Raw genomic sequence first — 22,116 nt, 5'->3', positions numbered from 1 at the left:
ACTTTTATAACGTTCAAAAATATTTCAAGTGTGAGCAAAACCCGAACAAATTATTACTCGTACGCATGACTTCTCGTTTCAATTTCATGTCAAATATTTCGTCGAAGCATTAAAAATCTTTTCTCTTCGCTCAAACGAGAGCAACATCGAAACATAAAAGTTCGAGAATCACAGCAGCGTTAAGCATCGACAAAACGAAAATATTCACATATTCTTGTCTACCCAACAAACGCATCGGACGACTCTAGAATCATCTTTCGATATTTTCATCCAAAAGTTCCCCAGAGCAAAGCATTCCGGTACCAGCGAACCTAGGAGTACTTTATGAAATATTTTCAACTTTCTTTTTGCGACTGTCATAAACTATATACACCGCGATACATCGACCATATAGCGTGAAGTATGAAATATTCATTCGGATATCGTTCTGGCTATCATGTCGATGTCCCGCTGATTTTCATCGTTGACGCACTCTTGGCTCGCTGTATAATACTTACACAATACGTCGAGGGTGGTGGCATCGTGAATAGACCTGTCCATTTGATTGTTTCTCGCCTGACACGTGTACACCTCTCCGTTCATTTCTTCCGTAACGTCCAACGTGAGCTCAACGAACGACAGAAATCCACCGTGTAAGCCGGGCTTAGTGCCATTTTTGGTACCCTGCACGGGGATACCGCCCTTCCACCACGACATCTCCGCTGCCGGATTACTGCTGCTCGATTCGCAAATGATACGGCCCTCTTGGCCCGCGTGCAGATTCTGCGGCTCGCGGCTGATCTTCACTTTCTCAGGCGGAACTAAAGCAAAAAACAATGGTAATTTCGGGTCAATTGCTTGGAAGGAATTGCCACGCTGCTTGTCGGCCCCAAATAAACTTATTCGAAGATCAGACACGGAGAAGAGCAGGGTAGGCTAATTTATGTGGTATTAAAGATAGTAATGGCGAGGTTTTGGGGGAGTTGGCAAACACAAGATTTGCGAAATACGATTGATTCGAGGGCTTTGAAACTTTAGGGAAGATTTTAGGATTTAGAGTTCAGGGACAGGAAGATTTTTTAGAGTCTAGGGTGTATAGGGTGGGACAGTAGAAAGTAAAGGATTTATTTTCCGAGCTTCTCTGCGCAATAATTTGTCGAATAATAATATTAGCAAAAGTTGTAAGTTATCAGACTTTTTTTCTTTACTTCCAGCGTTAAGAGACAAACTTTTGTTTATTAAATAGAATATAGTAAGCTATTGTGTTATATATATAGCGTAGTATATCTTACAGTTCACTTTGAGGACGAGCATTTTGAGGAGAGGAATTTCCGTTGCGGAATTCGCTGCTTCGCATCGTATGCGCGCGTTATTGTCGGATGCGTTTACGAGTATCGTTAGCTCGCTGGAAACCGCGTGATCTCGCGTTCTCGTGGTTCCTTGTATCTAAAACAGAAAGTATATGGATAAATAAATACACTTGCTTGTGTCTTACGCTTTTATTCGTCTCGTCTCTTTGCAGGCAAAATTATAGTCCCTTTCATACGTGTTGCTTGAAATTGGTCAAGATAATCGGGCAATACCGCTATTATCGTCAGATCTGGTTTTTATCTTAAAACAAAATCGTAAAATATGACGTTTATATTTTATATTTGAAATATTAGTAGTTTTTAATTTCATCCCAATGAAATTTCGTAAGTTATTCTATAAAATTTCCATTAAAAAGTACAATAAATCTAACGTATGAGGCAAGCATAAAACGATCGAATAAAGTGCATTAAAATCGAATAACGAATCAGATTAAAAGGTGATAACTTCGCTTACGAATATGACAGAAATTTAATTAAAATTTTCAGTTCCGTTCATTCCGATCGACCGTATTTACTCGTTCTTCTCCAACGCTATTAAGCCACTCATCATCGGTGACTAAAAAATCTCAATTTCACGACGAAACAGTCCACTCACCTTTTTATCATTTTTGTACCAACTCAACGTGGCGAGTGGATTTCCGGAAGTAGCGGTGCACATCAATCTGAGCACTGTGCCAGCGTCGATCGTCGTCCCTTCTTCGTAACCCGTGATGACAAGCCTGGACGGTGGATCTGTCGCAAAACAAATAAACCAACGCTCGTATTTCCATTCTAGTATCGGCCAATATACAATATCGTGACATCTATCCACGAAGCTCTAAGACACTCTAATTGGCCAACAAAACGCATCACGAGACAAGATTGTTACGCTTGGGATTTAACAGAGGAACTCCATCGCGAATCTGGATGTCCCTTGAACTAAGACGAAATTAATTGTGTCTGCAAGTTCGTATTACACGGATAGGTATTGGGATTCATGTCCGAGCGTAACTGTTCTCGATCCACTTGCTCATAGATCCCGGATAAACTGACAAGACACGCGAAGTCTCGGATAGCTTGCAGATTAGTTTCATATTAATCTCGCTGTCTAAGACCAGACTGCGTTTCTGGGATTATATTTACATTGCAGTCATTCGTCTAATTGTCTATCGTCTACTTTATCAAATTGCGTTACTCACAAATCACGGTTATGGTGTGCGTTCTGACGACGTTTTCGGTCAGCTTGACATTGGACGCGTCGCATATCACCACGATATTGCGGCTCGTGCGATTTATGTTGAAAGTTACGTTCGAGCTAGTTATCCAGCCGCCTTGAGGGGCTGGCTCGGTTCTAGAGGCGTTGCTTTCGAAATTGTGACCATCTACAGTCCATTTGATATCTGCCGGAGGATTCGAGTTCTCCGTGGTGCAGGTGATCACCACTTGTTCGTCCGCCTTCGCTTCCGTGGGCCCCGTGATCGTCACTCCGGATGGCGCGACTGCGGGAAAAAACAGTTGTAGCTTCAGCGGTCAGTGATTTAAAGCCCTCCCTGGATGTGAAACGAGTGCGAATCACGAGCTACCAGGGTGGAAGCTGGTTAAAGTTATAGCGTTTCGATTTTGTTGTTGTTCGTTGAAGTGTATATGGTACTTTGAGTATCGGCTTTCTTTCGCACGATGATCTTATTTCAACTACTTTTATATTTCTCCCTGGTCATCCTAAGACGAGAAGAAAATTTTTATTCTATTTGTTTAATGCAACGAATAATTAACTGTACTGTTAATTAATGCTACGTTATCAGAATTTTAGGACATATTTCTCCACATCCTTCACGATTTAAAAAGATATTGCTCGTATAATACCAAGATATCGAAATACGAAAATACCGCTTGTCGTAATAATTGTATTTTTAGCTACAACTAACCGGACTTTTCCATCTTTAGCTATTTGATATTAAAATATTTCTTTTTATCCACAAGATGACATTAAAATCAAAGAATCCGTAAAAAGGTATCTATCATGTCTTTTTTCTGTTATCTTCATATGCAATAACTGTAATATAGAAAAATGGGGGGTATACGCTTGGTCTATCATATATTTAAGTTCGAGTTTTCTCGGGACAGTATAAGTTGTAAATTTAAGGTATAAACTAAGAATGGTAAGAGTGCTGAGGAAGAGAGAAAGAGAGAGAGAGAGAGAGAGAGTGTAAGAGTGGGTACCTTGGTGACGTCAAAGTTAAATGAGTAAAGAAGTGGGAGAAGGATGCGAGGGTTGAGGGTCAGCATTCTTTTGACCTGAGAAGAGAAGTTGTGAGTCGAGTGTTAGAATAAGACGTACAAAGATATTGTAATCAGTTTTTGCATTGGGTATTGCTTTTTAAAATAAAACTAAACTTCACTTCAAATAGAACATCCTTTCTTATCCTTACTATAGACTATTTAGATACTACATAACTATTCGCTCAACATAAAAGAAACATTCTGATAATCGAAAATTACGATCCTCCGAGTACTTACAAAGCACAGTGAGATCCGCGTGCACCTTCATAGGCTCCACGCTCATAATGTTGGACACCTCGCATCTGTACCTCGCGTTATTGTCTTGAGCCTTCGCGATGAGCGACAACACGCTTTCAGAAAAGCTACCCTCGGTTCGATACACGGTCCTAACCTGTTCGTTGTTTCTGTACCAGACGATCTGCGCGGGCGGATTTCCGCCTCGAGAACGACAGGTTAGCTCCAATTGTTGTCCACGTTTCACAGTCTCTCCCTCGGTGTATCCTTCGATAACCGGTACGCCGGGTGGATCTGTAAAATGATGCGATCATGCAACTTCCGATTTGGACAGGGACATTGAACACGAACAGGGATCTTCGTTGTTTTAGTAATGGAAAAAGTTTCTCAATAAAAGTTGGCCGGAAGCTGTGAGTAGAACCACGCGACGCGTGAAATTAACACGCTATGACGGCTGTGATGGTCGTTCGATGGATTCGTTCGACGTAACGCGTTACGTTGGTACCTATACCGGATATAATTGTAATTATCACCGGTATAATTTCGTTGTAATTTTAGTAATTAATGGTCGAGCAAATGCTCGATAAACCGTCCGGGTGACGCACGTCCCGTGATCGATGCAATTTAGATGATTGATAATTAACTAATTCGTCGGGGCACTCGTTCAGGTGGTTTGGCCTGCATTATCGTTGTTTGGTTACGGTATTATTTGTTACGTGATCGTACTTCGAGATTTAGAAACGATAATTGTCTTTGAAAATTGAAATATTTGACGAAACACGAGGGTCTCGAGAAACGTGATACAAGTAAAAAAATGTATATTTCGCATAAAGTGGAGTGTTTCAATGAAAAACTCTGTGTGCTTGAAAATGTTAAAATACAGTGGTATATGTACGAATTTATAAAGACTTGATGTTGAGATTTAAAAATAATAATGGTAATAATTGTAACATGGGAATATTAGAAAATTGTACGTACAAAAGACGGAGAGTTTGATGGTTTCTCTTAAGGGCATGTCGATAGGTATGGCAGGATGATTTGCTTCGCATGTGTAATCCATATCATTGTCGTCAGCGGTTGGTACAATGACGATGGAACCATGAGTGTCGTATTTGAGCAATTCCTTCTTGTTTTCACCAGGCTTCTGTACTTCTTTGTCTGAAACAACAGATAAACCATAATTTTGTATTTATTTTGAAGATACATATAATAAATTTTACTATATACACGTAGTGTCTGTTTCATCCTAGAAAGATTGATTAAAGCTACTCTTCAGATTAATTCGAGTAAATACTTAGAATTTTATTTATAGAAAATGCTCATATTTCTTAGAAACTTGATTTATTAATTATAGAATTTATATTTTCAGATTTTATTTAACGTTCTACGATAGATAATAAAATGATGAGATAGTCTCTATATCCAGAAAACGTACGTGTAAAATGTGTAGGTAAAAGAGAAGATAGAAAGATCAAGAATAAAATAAATAGAGCACAAAGGAGAAAAAGCGATTCGCCTTTTTCGTAACTCACGTATTTCACCGTCTCGCGGCTCGATTTTCTCAGGCTTTCCCTTTTACTATGTCCAAATGCGAACTCTTATCCGTCTCTCACAAACACGCGGACACACATACACGTTTCCATAAAACTAAGTAGATCCTCTTAAAGCTTACCCTAAAGATACTATAGATTAAGAAAACTCTAAATTAAATTTATTTCTATAGGACACACACTTTAAAGTCTTCTTCCTTCTAAGGCTGTAACATGGATCACCCCCGTAACGAATTTCACGATAATACGTGGGTGTTACTTAGTAAAACGCATAGGAAAAGAAGAAAACTCGTTCCTTCATATTTTACGATAAAGTTTGCTGCGTTTTTAGCCGTGAAAATTATTTTCTCTAAAGCAAATTTATTTCTACGTAATAGATCGATATTATGAATTAGATTTATTCAATAATACGTTTCATATTAATTATTATATCGTTAGTAATTATTATTATTCGACTTGAGAAAAGAGAAGTCTCGTTCGACCTCTCTTTACAACGTTTTATCGATAACAATAGAATGCGAAAATACTCGAAGTTGAAAAATATTTCCTTCGAAGCAAAGTCTTCTCCTTTGATGAAAATATATTATTAATAAGGAAGACAAGAGAGAAATAAAAATATAGAAATATTTCATAAGAAAAGGACGTTCGAAGAGCATATGGGAATATTTCTAGAATTATAGTTTGTTACAGAAATTTTACAAAACCCCCAAAGTGTATCTCATAGCTTTAATTCCCAAACTGATTGCTTTCAGTTGCAATTCTGTTTACACGAAATTCTTATTCGTCTTAATATAGTTACGTTACAATGTTCTATCAGCGGCTGTAACTAGACTTCCTCGTCGATAAGATTTTTCGTTATCACAAGTCGATAAGAATGAATGAAAAGCGAATAGCGGCTAACAGAGTTCGCAATAACAGGATTACAACGATGTAAAAGCAAAACCCTCTTTTAAAGATACTCGATAGTCGCGACATTGCGCTTCAACAATATTTACTCGGCTTACGCTCTTGATCGTTCTCGAGACACCTGTTAAAATCATCGTGAAATAAGACCGGACAGGCTTTTACCCGAAGCAACAACACCTGTTCGTTTCCAGAAGTCGCAACTTCCGCAACGTAGCTATTAAGCGCAACACGCGAAAATGCGTCTACGATGAGCGATTTTTTCCCTAATGTCTCTCCTCTAATAACCTGTCAAATATTTCAATCACCAACGAATTATACACCTTATTTGTTCCAATTTCTTCATTCCATAAATTCGATCGATATTTATCGAATATTGACGAGGATCCGCGTTTACAAATTACTCGATTGGTGAAACGCGATGTATATATATGAAATTTAATCAACACACAGCGAGAATTTCAATTACATGACGTTGAACGTGGCTACATGTAAATTTCTATAATACTTCGTTAAGTATTAATTATTTCTGCTTGTTTGTTACTCGCAATTTGATGAAGGAAGAAGCGTTTTGCTTGTTAGAAACAACGGTTATAGATGAAAAAAATTGATGTTTCTATGTTTGCAAGTGTAAGTGTACGTAAGAAGATTATAAGGGAGACTGAAAATGTTCGGAGGATGTTATATGCCGTGCATTAAGGATCTCGGAACGTTCGCTTCGAAATGTACATTAATTATTTTACTAAGCACTTGACACCCCAAGTCGTCTATCCCGTATTAATTAAATTTAATGATATCGCTGTTTGGTTAATTGATACCTGTCGTCGGTGATGTACCTACAGAGATATGAAAATTACTGTCGACTATTTTCGATATTAATTAAACGATTGTCATGGAGTCTGTTTTTGATGTTAATTATACGACTGTTTCATTGGCTAATGGATATCATTCGCAACATAAATTATTTCTTTTACAAAATTCACTGTGGCGATTCATTTTGCTCGTCGAGAATGTACTCGGAACTCGGAATATCTTTCCTGAAAATAATTAATCAAGAAAATAAATAACACAGCTGACAACTAGATAATTATAAAATATTAATCAGAAGTCCATTAGAGTTCTATTACAATTATTATATATCGTTATATTAAATAGGTTCCCTTTGTTACTGAATTACTTTTCTACATTAATTTCAAATATATATAAATAAATTTTACATTTATACTTTATTTTATATTTAAATAGATTTTGAATAGTAAAAGGGAACTGCGATACGAATGATTGATTTTAACGAAACATACATAATTCTAATTTATTTCTCTAAATTGTAATTTCAGTTTCGTATAGTTAGTTACAATTTTTACAATAGAGATCCAATAGAGTTAATTGAGGTAGAGTAATTTAACAAAGGAAATAGATGCAACAAGGATGCAATTAACGAAAGACGTCTATTGACTTCGAAAACGATGAGTTTCGTAACTCACGACGAACGATGGAACGTGTGCGAACGACAGCGAGAATTTGCGTGGATACAGTTAGAAGTAGAGTAACTCACGGGACTTAGTTGTAAACTAGTCGTAAACCACTGAAATTTTAGTCTAAAGTGTGAAATCCGACTGGGTGACGAGCATGCACGAGTCTGCCCCAAGAGTTCTCGTCGTTCCTTTCCGGGTGCTAAAGGTGTTCGAATTTCCGGACGAAACAGAAACGACTCATTGATTACGAATCAATTTACAAGATATGTATTATTTAAACGAAAGAGATAAATATTAAAATTGATGAAATGTTAAAGATATTTATAACAAATTACTTTGATATATTTCATAGGCAACTGGAATACTTTCTAATGGAAAAGGTGTTTCCAGTGAATTATTTAAATTTGAACGTATCAAATTGTACAGAAAATATGCAAATATATATAAATTATCCAAAGTAATGGGATATCCTTTTAATATTTAGCGACGAAAAAAATGTCTCTTCAGACAAATTTATAAAAATATGAATTTTTATAATATTATATAAACTTGTTATATTTTATATAATTATAGAAATATATTAAGCTACGTTGTTCAAACTTATAAAATTATACAGATTTTAAAATATTTGATTTTGTTTTCGTTTGTAATTTTTTTTTTGATCAGAAAGGATTTTATTGTATTTTTCACTGGTTTCATGATTTTCTTTAATTCTTTGCTAATTTTAGAATTCATGAACCTTAATTTAAGGAGACGACTCTAAAATAGGTTCAGCCGTATTTTAACAGGGTTTTCCAAGAGAAGAAAATTTCAAATGAAATACATTGATAACTCTTTCGAAAACCTAAGAATAAATTCAATTTCCACATTTTTTTTCCATCAACCAAAGGTACACGAAACGACCGTGCCGTATGATTTTTCATTTTCTATTCGTGTTGATTTTTAATTTTTCAAGGAACTCCAATCTCCCAGTCCTGACAGGATTTTCAGCCATCGGCCAATTCTTTTTTAAACGAAAATTATTTTTCTCGTTCTAACGGGACAAAATAATTTCCCTTGGCTGTAAAATATAACAAAGATTTGCTTAAAATTTATCGTTTGATAAAATTTCTGATTCTTAATAAATCTTCTACGTAGTCACCCTTTTATGCTGAAACGTTGATAAAAATTGCTATCGTTAAGTTGAATCTCTAAATTATTACGTGCTGTTACAATATCCATTTTTTATACATATATCGTAGTAAATTAAATGCATACAAAAAATACCAGTTTCCTTGATATTCTCTACTTGTTTTAATAAATGATAAAATTGTTTAATGATTCAACTATCCTTTAAATATTTTATCAGAAAATGTCTATGCCTCGTATATTTGTTATAAATATCGTATGTTCGTGCCATCAAACCCTTAAATCATATAAAACATTAACTCTCAAATAGGGAGTTATTTAACGTTAATTTCATTTGTATTTTATATTTGAGGTAACGCGAGTCAATAATAATTACTATCGTATCAAGCATAAAATACAAATTAAAATGAAATAATCAAACGAAACTTGATTTCCTATGAATTACCCACGACCCAACAATATCAATTAACACCTGTCAATTAACACCATCTGTAGTAATTCCTCAGATTCTTTCGCAAGACACACACATACACACTATGAAATATTTTCTTTTCTTCTATACTTCTTTAAATTACATAATTCTGAATCCAGAAAATAATCCTAATTCTGTATCATCTTACAAGACACTGAAGTAGATACACATTTCCTATTACTACATCATTTCAACCTACAGAAATATTTCAACGAAAGAAGCTAATAATTTTTGAACGACCAGCTAATACACGACCATAAACGTAATCAATTTCCCTATTATCAATCAAGGCCAGGTGGAAGAGACAGAAGATATAACGGAAGAACTAGAAGCAACAAGACGGAACGTCAGGGACGAAACATTATGCTCGCTGTAAGCTTGAAGGAAGGGAAGAAAAAAAGAAGGAGCAATTCGAATTGATATTAATAAGTCTCTTTCAAGATCGCGCCGGAGCTATGTCGTATTCTGGAATCAACGCCGCTCTGCCGTTAATAAATAATCTGGAAGGTGCATTTTCTTCGTGTGCTCGAGCCAGTTTCTCCTCTACTCCACCTCTCTCCCTCGTACAATCTTATTACTGATTAAAACGATCAAAGAGGAAACACGTCCTTTTCCTTTTCCCAAGGATTGATTCGTCGACGAACGAGTAACGACGCTAAACGGGGCGACAAGGGTGAACGAGGAAACGGAAGAGCAGAGAAACGATCGCAATTAATATCGTCGTCGCGGACCAGCCAGTAGAGTGGCCTTTATCGTTGCAGCCAGGCGAATTACGAACGAAAAATCTTCACGCAGCCTGTACGGCCGTAGATAAAACTTTCAAGCTGCTGGAACAAGTACTGCAAACCATAGTTACGACCCTAGGGATCATGAAACGTTAACTATGTTGGAGCAGCACGAAAAGAACGGGAATGTGCAGGGGTGCAAGAGGGGTGGGTAGCCAAGGGGGTGGTGGTGGAAGAGAGGAAAAGGCAGGGGTGGAACGAGTGGAAGTGCATTGTTGGAAAGGATATAATGGAGCAACTAAGACACTCTATTAAGTTATCCTCTAGTGTGCTTTTAAAAAACACTAGGTAAAAGAATGGCGCAGCTCCGTTTAAATATTAAACCAAGCCCGGAAAAATGATTTGAACTGCGCCAAGGAACGGAAAGCAACTGCTGATATCTTTTACGCTAACGTTCCCAACGATATACGGGGTAAGTGTACGTCTAGAACGATACCTGTAGTTCGAGCGATTACGCGATGCAATTTGTCCGGGGCTTTTGAGGATACGTTTATGGTGTCTATTTTTAGCTATTTCTTTCACGTTGGTGGATAGTTGGATTTATGTTTGTTGAGCGCGTGGCAAGGCAGCATACGGTACTATCAAATGGACTGTCGATTTCTATGTATCGCGATCTAACACGCGTTATCATATTTAATGGACGATACAGAAAATTGCAATTGAAAAATTTGAAATTTCGATACACAGTAGTTTAGAGGAATGTTATGGACACGTTGTTTTCTATCGACCATTTTCTGTGTTCTTTAGGGTCCAAATTCAGAATGGAGCTTAAGGCCGCGGACTACTTTCCCGAATTAAGGGCAATGCGAGGAATTTAGAACGTTGGCTGAAATAAAAAAAGCACTCGTTAAGCTTCTCGTATTACCAGCTTTATCACAGTCTGCCAAGAGGCATGCTTCGGAAGAAGGAACCGCGAAAGTGTCTTTTCTAACTTTCGCAGGGCCACGTTATAAACGCTCCAATTATTACCTCTAACATCTTCGGTTCTAACAAACTTTAAACCTTCTTCAAATCATCTATCTATTAATTATACGCACCTATTTATTACCTACATCAGTCTACGAAGCTGTAAAAATATAAATTTGCCCATATCATACAATAGATTTGGCCAGCTTGCCTGTGAATTTCTATCCTAATGAAACTTGAATCATCTCGAAACCATCATTCAAAAGCATACGTTCACATTTACTTTCCAATCTTATCAATTATATCAATTTCCGCTGACAAAATCCTAAAAATACGAATTTCCTCGGATCATCGAACGAATTTATTCGGACGGCGTCTACAAAAAGGAATTTCCGATTCCAATAAAATTTAAATCTTCTCTATAGCCAGACGCATCAATTTACTTCCCCGTCTTATCTGTTTCCCCTGACATGATCCTAAAAACAGAAATCTACTGGCATCATCCACGGAATTTATGCAAACTGGCTACGAAAGAGAATCTTAAATCCTGTACGAGAAAAAAAGGGCCTGGCGTAGGAAGTGGAAGAAGTTTTCGAACGTTGTTCGGGACGAGTGAGTGCGGGGACGACGTGGTTTCCCGTGCAGAAAACGTCTGGTTCCCGTTGAAAGGACGTAACAAGTGGAGGAGGGAAAACGGACGATGACACGGATCTTTTGGCCCGCAGGACATGTTCGTGTTCTTTGACAAATCCGGCAAAGCGAGTGGCCACTTTGACAAAAAATGTCCGAGGGAAGTGGAAGGGAAACTTTAAACGGCGTTTTCAAAGCTCAGCGTACGCGACGGTTCGCGACCTGAATTTCCTTCAGCCTTTTGTTCTGCTCGCGCGGATTCTCGTTCTACTGGTATTTGTTGCGAACGCAAAAATACGCGAAACACGGTCACTTCCTTTTTCGTCATAGACTGCTTGCGACGAAAATTTCCGTTTTTTGGCTTTGTCGTTACGTCTTTTCTATACGTGGACTATATGGTGAAGTCTTTTAGCTTTTGTTTAAGCTGCGTTTATGGTACCCTTCTAGTATTTTCTTTTCGTTCTAGCTCGCTCGCAACGTAAGCAAACTGCGTTAATAGTCGCGAGATGGATGATAGCTTACTTTCTTTCTTTCAGCTATTTCTTTGCTCTTCGAAGGCAGCTAGATAACGTAATCGCATGGCAATTCTATGGCTTTTGTAATTATTTCGTAACGTAGACAGCTTTAAACGAATTGTTAAATGCCACGAGTAAGTAAATTCATCTATGTAGATCTTCACATCGAAGTATCGCGTTAAATGTCTTCTAAGAGAAAGTGTGTTTTTAATCATAGTGTCACGAACGATATAAAAGATGTTTATTATAAAAAAAGAAAAAAAAGACAATCGTTAACTGATTGTTCCTTCGAATTCCTTTCTCAGCTTCTTCCCATTAGCCTTAGAAACCATCATATTTAACCCACTTGTCTACATTGATAAAACATTACCTTTCCCAAAAATGCTCTCACGTCAACTCGACTGGAAATTAAATTTACACCATCAAACGCTTCATCGATACTTCATTACCTAGTCCCCATGTCGAACCGCAACTCTCACCAATTTAATTCCCAACCACCTTATCCGATATTCGATATTTATTCTATCCAATTCTGTGTTTGCACGCGGTTCTCGCTGTTATTCGGCCGCGCTATAAACAGATCTTTAGGGTTGATTAAACGAAGACAAGGGTGCAACAAGGGATGCTCGAAGGATTTAAATAAAGATAACGAGTGGCTTGGCTGTATCCGAGGGCCTGTGGCCGGTCTGTTTCATATTCATTAATTATTACATAAAATCGTCGCGGTCGAAGGAAGCGGGAAATAAAACTCGAGGTCTTTGCTCGTCGAACCATTATGGCCTCTTTTTCCCTCGTGTCCCGCCTATTGCTTCTGCTCCCGCAGCACTCATCTTTTGTAACCTTTTTCAACCCACCCCGGACGTCTGTTCGACGTTGTTTCTTCTTTTTATTCGGCAAGCTCGTGCGCTTCCTGTCCAAGGATCGATATAACGCTCGGCAGAAGCGATTTTGCCGTTTGGAAATTGCTCCTTCTTCTCTGCTCCTATCTACCAACGAAACCTCTCTTCCATTTCTCTTCCCTCCACCTTTTCTTTTATTCCCTCTCATTGTTTTCTTCTTTCTACGAACGTTAGTTTCGAATTGTTATTGCACTTCGGTCGATGGCAGACGCCAGACCCGCGTCTGCTCTTCGTGGCCTTAATTGTCGGTAAAAATGGATTAAGGGAGAATCAGATTCCGCGAACGGTTCGGCCGAATCGACACGGGCAATCCACTTTAAGCGGCGCTTTTGTGCCTGATCGATTGACTGACGCCCTCGGCTCTGGATTAACGTCGTCGGAATTTGTACTTTGGTTCTCATGACGACCAACTTACAAGTTTCTTCGATAGAGAATGTATATAAACTCGTAGAGCAGAGTCGAGTGCTTGTTGGTTTTAAGATAGTGGGAAAAATCTAGTGGGTTTTGGAAATATCCCTGTTTTTATGAATGATAAATCTGAGAATCATTAGAAACTGGATAAAAAAGTTTCGAGAATATTATTCTATTTGGAATCTTGAGATACGAAAAATCTGAGTATTGTACGTTGTAATATAAAAATTCTATCAATTATTAAATATTAAATTTTTGTATTAGTTATTAAGATAACTGGATTTTTTTCTTATATACAGGGTGGTTGGTAACTGGTGGTACAAGCGGAAAGGGGGTGATTCTACGCGAAAAAAGAAGTCGAAAATATAGAATAAAAATTTTTCGTTTGAGGCTTTGTTTTCGAGAAAATCGACTGTGAATTTTGGCTCGGTACGCGTGCGGTACGTTATAACGGATCTCACTGTAGATCGCTGTCTCGATGGAAAAATTAAAAAGAAATTTTAAAAAAATGTTTATTCTATATTTTCGACTTCTTTTTTCGCGTAGAATCACCCCCTTTCCGCTTGTACCACCAGTTACCAACCACCCTGTATATATTTCTGTTTCTTCACTGATATATTTTAATATTTGTATCATTGAATTTTCCATTGTATATTTGTCGTTTTTCGGTTTCACAGTTAGATTCATTTTTTCGTAGACTCCTCTTAGCTAATTCATATAATTTTAACAAACTTTACGTACTCTGAGTCGTCTTCTTCGTATCGTACTACATACGTATTAATATTAACACTAGAACTACCGATAGTTAACACGAAGCTATTTCTACCGAAACCAGTGAAAATCACTGGTCTTTAAAAAATACGTAACAATAGAATATTTTTATATTTATTGATTTATTACTTTCTTACAGAAGGAATTCAATGTTATGTAGTACATTTTTGGTATTATTGATCCACCTGGGACGATGATCCCTAAACGAGGGTTGACGCATTTATAAAATTGTCGAACCAATCGTTTTGACTGGTGTGGTATTTCTAGTGTTACAATACACCTAGTGTAGCATATAACGCATAACGTTCTTTTCTCGCATGAAAATTACAGTGTAACATAACACATCATTGTAACATAACTAACGCATTATTTTTATTTTGTTTATTTTCACATAAAATCGATAATGAACGTAACATTTATATTCACGAGTTTTCCGCATAATCCGAAACAACGTTCGATATTCCACGGAATGAATTTTGTAATATATTAATACGATTGCATAAATTGTTAAATGAAGCTGTTCGCGTTAATGAACAATTGACAATTACGATAATAGCTGTACTACATAAAAATACGTCAGCGTTTGATATTGTATGCGCTTGATAAATATTTATCGAAATGAGCGTGAAACGAGGCGAGGTAATAAAGGGGTGGCCCTTTTTTAAGGACGAGACTTCCAACTTCTAAATTTGACTAATGAGAAGAGCGATGAATTGCAAAGCTTCCCAGGGGAGAAAATGAAATTTAGCTGGTAATTCACGATTGAGTAAACAAAGATTAATCATAGCTCGAGGAGATTGTACAAGGGTTGGACTTAATTTCGGCAAGAAATCTCATTCGTCTCGGTCGTGTCTGGTCTGTCAGTACTCCGTCAATTATTTCTACCCGATCTATCTTGTCGTGACTCGAGTTTCCCCCTTTTTCGTACCCCCTTTCTTTCGTTTTATCGCAATCGTCGACTAATTTACAAGCGTCTTCTATCTTCCGATTCTTTGTTATCAAATTTTCTGATATTTCTTTTATTCCATGTAATTTCTATCATACTTTAAATAAACCTTTCTTCGTAAAAAATTCTTCTCGGAGAAAGTTCGAAACACGTGTTTTCATGCAAATGCGTCCACAGAGTAACAAGCCTCCTCGATATAAATTCCCTTTTTAAGATAAGAAGTTCGAGGCTCGTCGATTCTTCCATGAAAGATAAGAAAACTTGGCGTCAGAGGAACGATACCCTCCTCGTCGAGTTTAGAAGAGTTTCGAATAGCGAGGTAACAATGAATTTACTTACCACCCTCGATAGAAATCGGGGTAATCATCGTGTCACCTCCTTTGATCTGAACGTTTCCACGATACCAGACGATCGAGGCGGCTGGTTTCGCCGATCGAACAACGCATTCCAAACGACGGGACTCGCCAACTTTTACCTCGATCTTCTTCTTGTTCGGGTAGTTGCTGATCTCCACTTTTTGCGGTCGTGCTGTAACACAGACGATCAAAGTATACGTTAGTCTATGGGAAAACAGAGTTCGATTCCTTTTTTTTTTTTTAAGTAATAATATAACAATAGAAATTACGACACACTGGAATTTGGAAAAAAGACAGGTTAAATATAATTTTCAAAATAGGATATCCATAGTATGATTTTAGTTTTATAATGGAAATCTACGTTTCAACGGGTGTCAGTAATGTTAGAAAAAATTGTAAAAAATAACCCAGCGGTTTTTCAACATAAAAAAATTATTTCAACATTCGCACGTTCTTATATGTATGTTATTATTTATGTCATGTTATTTATTTCTATTTTTTATCCGTGGATCGCATCGAGCGAAAGCGGGTACGTACTTGTCGGAGCTGGCGAAAATAGCGATTTTAGTTCCACAGGGTATTTTTGCTACGAAGTAACGGAACGTTACGTAAAAAGTTGGCGAGAAACGAAAAACCGTTCTTCGAGGGTCCAAAGTTAAAAACTAACTTCCACGCGTTTAAGTCCCTTTTTTACGAAGAATTCTATGTTGGAGCAAACATATCGTAAAGTACGAGCCAGACCTGTACCTTGGAAAACCACTTTTCACGTGTTTGAAACGTCGAAACTGGCGCTAATCTACGACGACGCGACTTTCGTAAGTTGTAACGTAAATATCAAGCGATCTTTTTTCAGAGTCAATTAATCTTTTTACCAACGTTCCATTTTTCAAATTACGTTCATGAGAATATGAATTTGCATAAACTTCGCCAGTATGGTAATATAACCAAATTTTTGAAACTTCCCAAGTTTCTTTGTTAAGGTTAAACTTTCTCCACGGTTCTCTCAAATTACAGATCTTTTTTATTTGTACCATTTTCCGCCCGAATTCATCGGTTAATCTCTTCGTTTGCATCACGAGAAAGAAGATTAGGATGAATTCCAAACGATATATTCGACGACTTTATGTCGTCGTATCTAGGTGTTCAAGTTCAAACAGAGAGAAAAACGATCGTGCGGGTTCACGATAAACACAATTTTTCTTCGTCGATACATCCGGTAATCGATATAGCGTTTGTAAACGGGTAAACGGACGACGACGTCTTTTTCATCATTTTTGCATTATTAATACCCGTTCCAGATACGATCGCGGCTACCGAGCGGATAAATATAAACCGCCGCTTCCTTTGTGCGAACGAAAAATTAGTTTCACTCCATTTCATTTTTCTTAACGCCAAAGAAGCGAAGAAAAATTGTAATCTATGGCTTCGTTTAAGAAAATCTCCACATTGTATTATACATCTTAGACGAACCTTTTCTCTCTTTCATCGAATCGACAACACCCATTTATTCATTACAGAAACGTATTTCAACATCGTTCAACGTTCGATGTCTTTCATTTTTCATCATTTTATCTCGATTCCTCTTTTCCTTTTATTTCCTATGTGGAAGAAGATGGTCTACGAGTTGGTCGTCATATTCCAGTTGCTTCTGGTGATCTAACAAAAGTGTTTTGAACAGAAGCTCGTTGGTATCGAATAAAGGATTCATTTACGTGGAAACGATTTTCAAATGGTATCATTTAAAACGAAAAGAAAAAAGAGACGGGATTTTGTACCTTTTTAAATAACATCACATATTTTTCTTGCCATATTCTTATACTATGATAGAAGAATTTAGTGATGTAATAACACGTACGATCTTCATTATTCGAACTGTAATAAATTAATTTGTTTGCTGATTTTAATTTGTTTAAATTATCATCTAGAATTTTGTTACTAATATATAACATGGAACATATCGAAGGGACACATGCGTCACCATATCATCGGCGATATAGTTAAAAGTTACAAGTTAGAAGCAAATTAATTATCGTATTAATTAAGTATCGTATATACACAGCTGAAGGTACCTCTGTTGGAATACAACGATATTACACACATAGACACAAGAATAGTCTTATACAGACACTTACACAGGCATTTGAACAGGACACTTACGCAGGTCATATTCACTACTGTATAGAGAGTGGGGTTCGAAATCTTTTAAGGGACCAGTCAGTCTGAGAATAACTGGCCAACTGTCAACAATCCATAAATTCTTTACCTGCACACTTTGTTAATTATACCATGTCACTCACTTATATTTTAAATACATTTGGTTCTGTAACTCTGTTTAATAAATATCACCTTTTTTTTTTTTTTTTTTTTTATTAACGTGGAGGAAATCCGCACGGACACCAGGTCGCTTCTGGGGAAAAGCGGCGTGGTAGTGCCGGACTCCAACCGACTAAAACCTCCACGATGACCGTCCCGGCTGCGATCGAGAGGGGCCCGGGAACCGGTGTAAGCGATACACCGGGCCCCTAATAAATATCACCTAATATTATTTCAACATAAACATTGTGTCTTCCACAGATTATTTATCTTAACTTTAAGATTAAATCCTAACAACCTCCTTTCAATTTTTTCACTTAAACAGTATCACGACAATCTATCTCCCACTGTGGTGCAAGAATACGACGACAAGTATCTATATCAAAGGATACGAAATAACTCTTGTCTTTAAGACAGAAATGACACTTTTGAAACGTCGTTTACATCAGTAAATTCTTCGTTTCATATCCGATTTGTTCCTCGATACGTACTTTTCGTTAAACCATCGGAACCAACTGAAATATCCTGAACAATCCAGTAAATATTATTGTCTCTTTCTCTTTCTCCATACTTTCTTTCCTTTAGAAACTAGGGTTTTTCCTTTTCATAAACCACGGATCGACCATGGTCGATGAACACCGGAGAGACTGGAAGAAAATCGTTCACAAAAATCAGGCAACGTTTCTGCCCGAGTTTCGCCACAGCAACGATCCGCCAACGAAAAGCGAAATACAGAGTGGAGAGGTGGGCGGATGGGGGAGAGATAGAAAGAGGAAAAGGAAACACAAACGCATTGACCAGGAAACTCCGACATAACGGTTATTTGCCACTTCATTTGGCTCGGATGCAACGTGCTTTCGATCCGTTCGATGGCAGTGCGCTTCGTCGAAGAGTTTCTATCTAGGAAGTTGGCTATCGACGGTTGAAAAATGCGTTTTCGACCAATAACCACCGCCAGGCTGATACAGGATGACGAGCAGCCCTTGATTCGCCGATTACCATCCATGGAATTCTTCATGCACGTATCCACGCCGCTCTGTTATCTATCGCGTCGACAGGACAGGAAATTAACTCCATCACAGTTCGATGTAACTTGCGAACTTTTTCCTCGTCTCTTCCTTCATCATCGTCCAAAACTATGATTCGTTTTGGCTAATGGAAGATCCTCGAAAGCTTAGTTTTTATGAGCTTGCTTGGTGAGCTTGGAGTATATTTTCTTTGGTTAGACAGTAGAATGGCTCGGTTTTCGTCGAGGGTTGTAGTGGATTGTGTGTTTGATGAACTTGGAATTGCTAGGAGAATTGTGTACGATTACTTGCTTTAGAGACTTTCGTGTTTTTTTTCATTGGACGTTATTGTTCTTTTTTTTGTAATTAATTTTTTCCCTTCAGGTAGATTGACATGACGGTAAAAGATATCGTTAGTTGTGTATTTGACGAGGAGAGGATAAAGTTGGTGAAAGGTCGGTATAGTTTATGACTATTTCTCTTTTACAACATAATTTGTATCTTCGGTCAAGCTGATATAATCGTTTCTTTTTTCTTTTTGTATTCAGCGAGGAAGGATGGGGTTGGTGGAAGAACAATGGCTACCTACTCTATGTATATTTTGTCTGTTGTAAAGCTTGTCGTAACAAAATACACATTGAGTTAAAAACTATATTTAACAACTGAAAAGTAGAAGTTTCTTGACCATCGTATAAATTATGGATCATACTCGTTGATCAAAAGACACAAGAATCTTTTTCAACATCGTATTCGCATATTTGCTCGTATACTTTGATATCATATATTCCTTATATTTGCTAATTAACAGACTCGTTCTCCTCGTAAGACTGTTTCTCCAGAATCGAACGAATTACAAATTAAATCTACTATCACACACGAGGATTTAAAAAGAACGAGCTATACATCGACAAAAGAAGAAGAAAGGAAAACAAAAATAAAAATAAATAAATAAATCGTAGCGTTTTCCGACCGACCAACAAACAAAACGACAAACATGCAATTCTTTCTCGCCTGTTACCACCAACGTGACAAATCAGCCGGATAGCACATTGAAATCATCGAGGCTCTGCCGTTTTCTTCGACACTCGTTTACCAGGACTCGGCCGCGCGGAACCCTCTTCAATTACCGAATTTATTGTTGGCCGGTCCAGTCGTTCCGGCGAAACTTCCGGCTGGACAAACGAGGTTACGCTTTTTCAGTCGCGTCGGTCCGCTCGCTCGTGAAAATTTATCGCATTACAGTCCTAATTCCTGGACCAGGGACAGAGGTCGGGCTATCGATAACAGTCAGCCTCGATATACACAGGCGCACAAACCGTTGGACAACGTCGCGTTGTAAAAAGCCTGCACCTTCTTCGTGCAGCAAGTCGTGAGGAAAAATGAAGCCTCCTTTTTCTCGAGTTGCTCCTCGATTTCTGTAATCTGCTGCTCGCTTCCAAAGACGGCGGACAATTCGAAAGGACAAAAACAACCGGTAGAAGGACGTTCTAAACTCTATTTGGTCTGGCGCAACCGAAAGAACGAGAAATGAAACACAGCGGCGGTCCTCACCGCCAGAGTTACGCGGCAAGGCAAAAGCTATTCAGCGAATAATAGCCACCATATTTCCCTTCGTTGTCCACCGCGATAACGGCATTAACGGAGACCGTGTTTTCCATCCTCCGTATCCTCTGTCGCCACTTAAACGGCCGCTTCTTTTTCCAACCCTTAATCTCTCCTCTCTTCCTTCCTCCTCCTTCCTGTGATATCTTTCTTAGCTTCTTCCTTCGGTATACTGTTATTTCTTGTCACGCGTCTAGTGTATGTACAACCGGTGGCTTCTTCCTTTCAGCGGATACGTATGTGTCTGCTCCTCTAAAATCTGGATCGACCAACTCGCATATGTGACATTCCAAGTAAGTCTTGGCGATTATCTTTGTTTGGGAATTTTTAGCCGCTTTATTTACTTGTGACTGGATATCGTCTCATTAGGTCTTAGGTCTCATTAGGATTCGTATTCGGTGGAAATAAATTTTGTAATGATCTTTTATATTTGAGAAAGTGAAAGTCGATGTGTTGCAAGTTCAGTCCCCGTTAACTTTTCATTCTAAGGCTATAGATATGTTTGCTCGATAGATAATTTGATCGAAAGGTTGATGGATAGTAATTATCGTGGCATTGTCGTATCCTATTGGCGACGTGAAATTTTTGATGAATATTTTCGACGATTGCAGATCGACGAAGAACCACAGTTTAATAATAAACTTTGGTATTTCTTTCTAATCCTCACTGTGGTAGACTTTGGTTCGTTCTTGAAGAATAAAATACAGTTAGGTTGCATGACGTATCTGTATTATTCTACGCACAGTTTTCATGCTGATTGCTTGGATGCAAATACAATACGATACAATACAAGATAATTTAGAATCATATTTCGAAATATTGATTTTTAATGTTCTTTTTATCTTGTGGGAAATATCTTTGTACGTATAAGAAGGAGACATATGTCTTTGGTTATTAGGAAAAGCGATTCCAATAAGATTCTTGTATCTCTTTTTGACGGAAAAATGAATGATTCTTTTCTTGATAAAGCGCGGAGTAAATGGTTTAAGTGATTAAATTTCGGAAGCTGAAAGCGAAACGAGATGGAAATTCGAATATCCGATCACACAAAAATAACCGTCCAGATGAATTTCCAACATTTCAATTCACTTCTACATTTACGTTATTTGATCGGTGTATGTCGATGGTACTTTTTCATCATTTGAAATACGAGTATTTTTGGTCAACTTCCGTGGTACTCTAATCGATTTCGTATTACGGACAAAGTGTTAATATACTTCACATCGCATGCAAAACACATTTAACAATTAAATACATTCCGCGTTACGTAAACTATGATTATAATCGTACAGAATATTCATTTTTACAGTATCAGAGAAAGCCACTATGATGTGAAATGAAATCGAGTGAAACGTATCTTTTAGAAGCACAGCCCAAAAGACGTGTTATACATTACAATTTAAAAAACGTCGAGCATTTCTTCAGTTATAATAACATTCTTTAAACGTAACTATTTGAAGTTTGGATTCTCCATGTTCTAAAAGACAATATACTTGGGGTCGCGTCAATTTCATTGCTATATATTTAATCCGGCAATTAAATTCATGATCGCGCTGTGAAGAAGACTCGATCTTTAAAAATCACAAAAATTCTATTCAAAACTAT

General features: G+C 37.6%; 1 protein-coding gene across 5 annotated transcripts in view; it reads right to left on the bottom strand.

The window, feature by feature from the left end:
* Positions 1 to 22,116, bottom strand: part of sns (sticks and stones) — a 503,193-nt gene that overhangs the window by 13,911 nt on the left and 467,166 nt on the right. For all 5 annotated transcript variants that reach the window (XM_069109978.1, XM_069109977.1, XM_069109981.1 and 2 more), the window contains exons 4-10: positions 15,573 to 15,761; positions 4,821 to 5,000; positions 3,846 to 4,136; positions 2,528 to 2,827; positions 1,945 to 2,081; positions 1,272 to 1,425; positions 498 to 800 (exon numbers count right to left, since the gene is read on the bottom strand). In XM_069109978.1, the coding sequence (XP_068966079.1) occupies positions 498 to 800; positions 1,272 to 1,425; positions 1,945 to 2,081; positions 2,528 to 2,827; positions 3,846 to 4,136; positions 4,821 to 5,000; positions 15,573 to 15,761 (1,554 nt within the window). The remainder of the gene's footprint in view (positions 1 to 497; positions 801 to 1,271; positions 1,426 to 1,944; positions 2,082 to 2,527; positions 2,828 to 3,845; positions 4,137 to 4,820; positions 5,001 to 15,572; positions 15,762 to 22,116) is intronic.

This window comes from Bombus flavifrons, chromosome 3 (genome assembly GCF_040668555.2).
Source record: "Bombus flavifrons isolate JBK064 chromosome 3, iyBomFlav1_principal, whole genome shotgun sequence".
NCBI classification, from domain to species: Eukaryota; Metazoa; Arthropoda; class Insecta; order Hymenoptera; family Apidae; genus Bombus; species Bombus flavifrons.
This window is presented reverse-complemented; position numbering and strand designations above follow the sequence as displayed.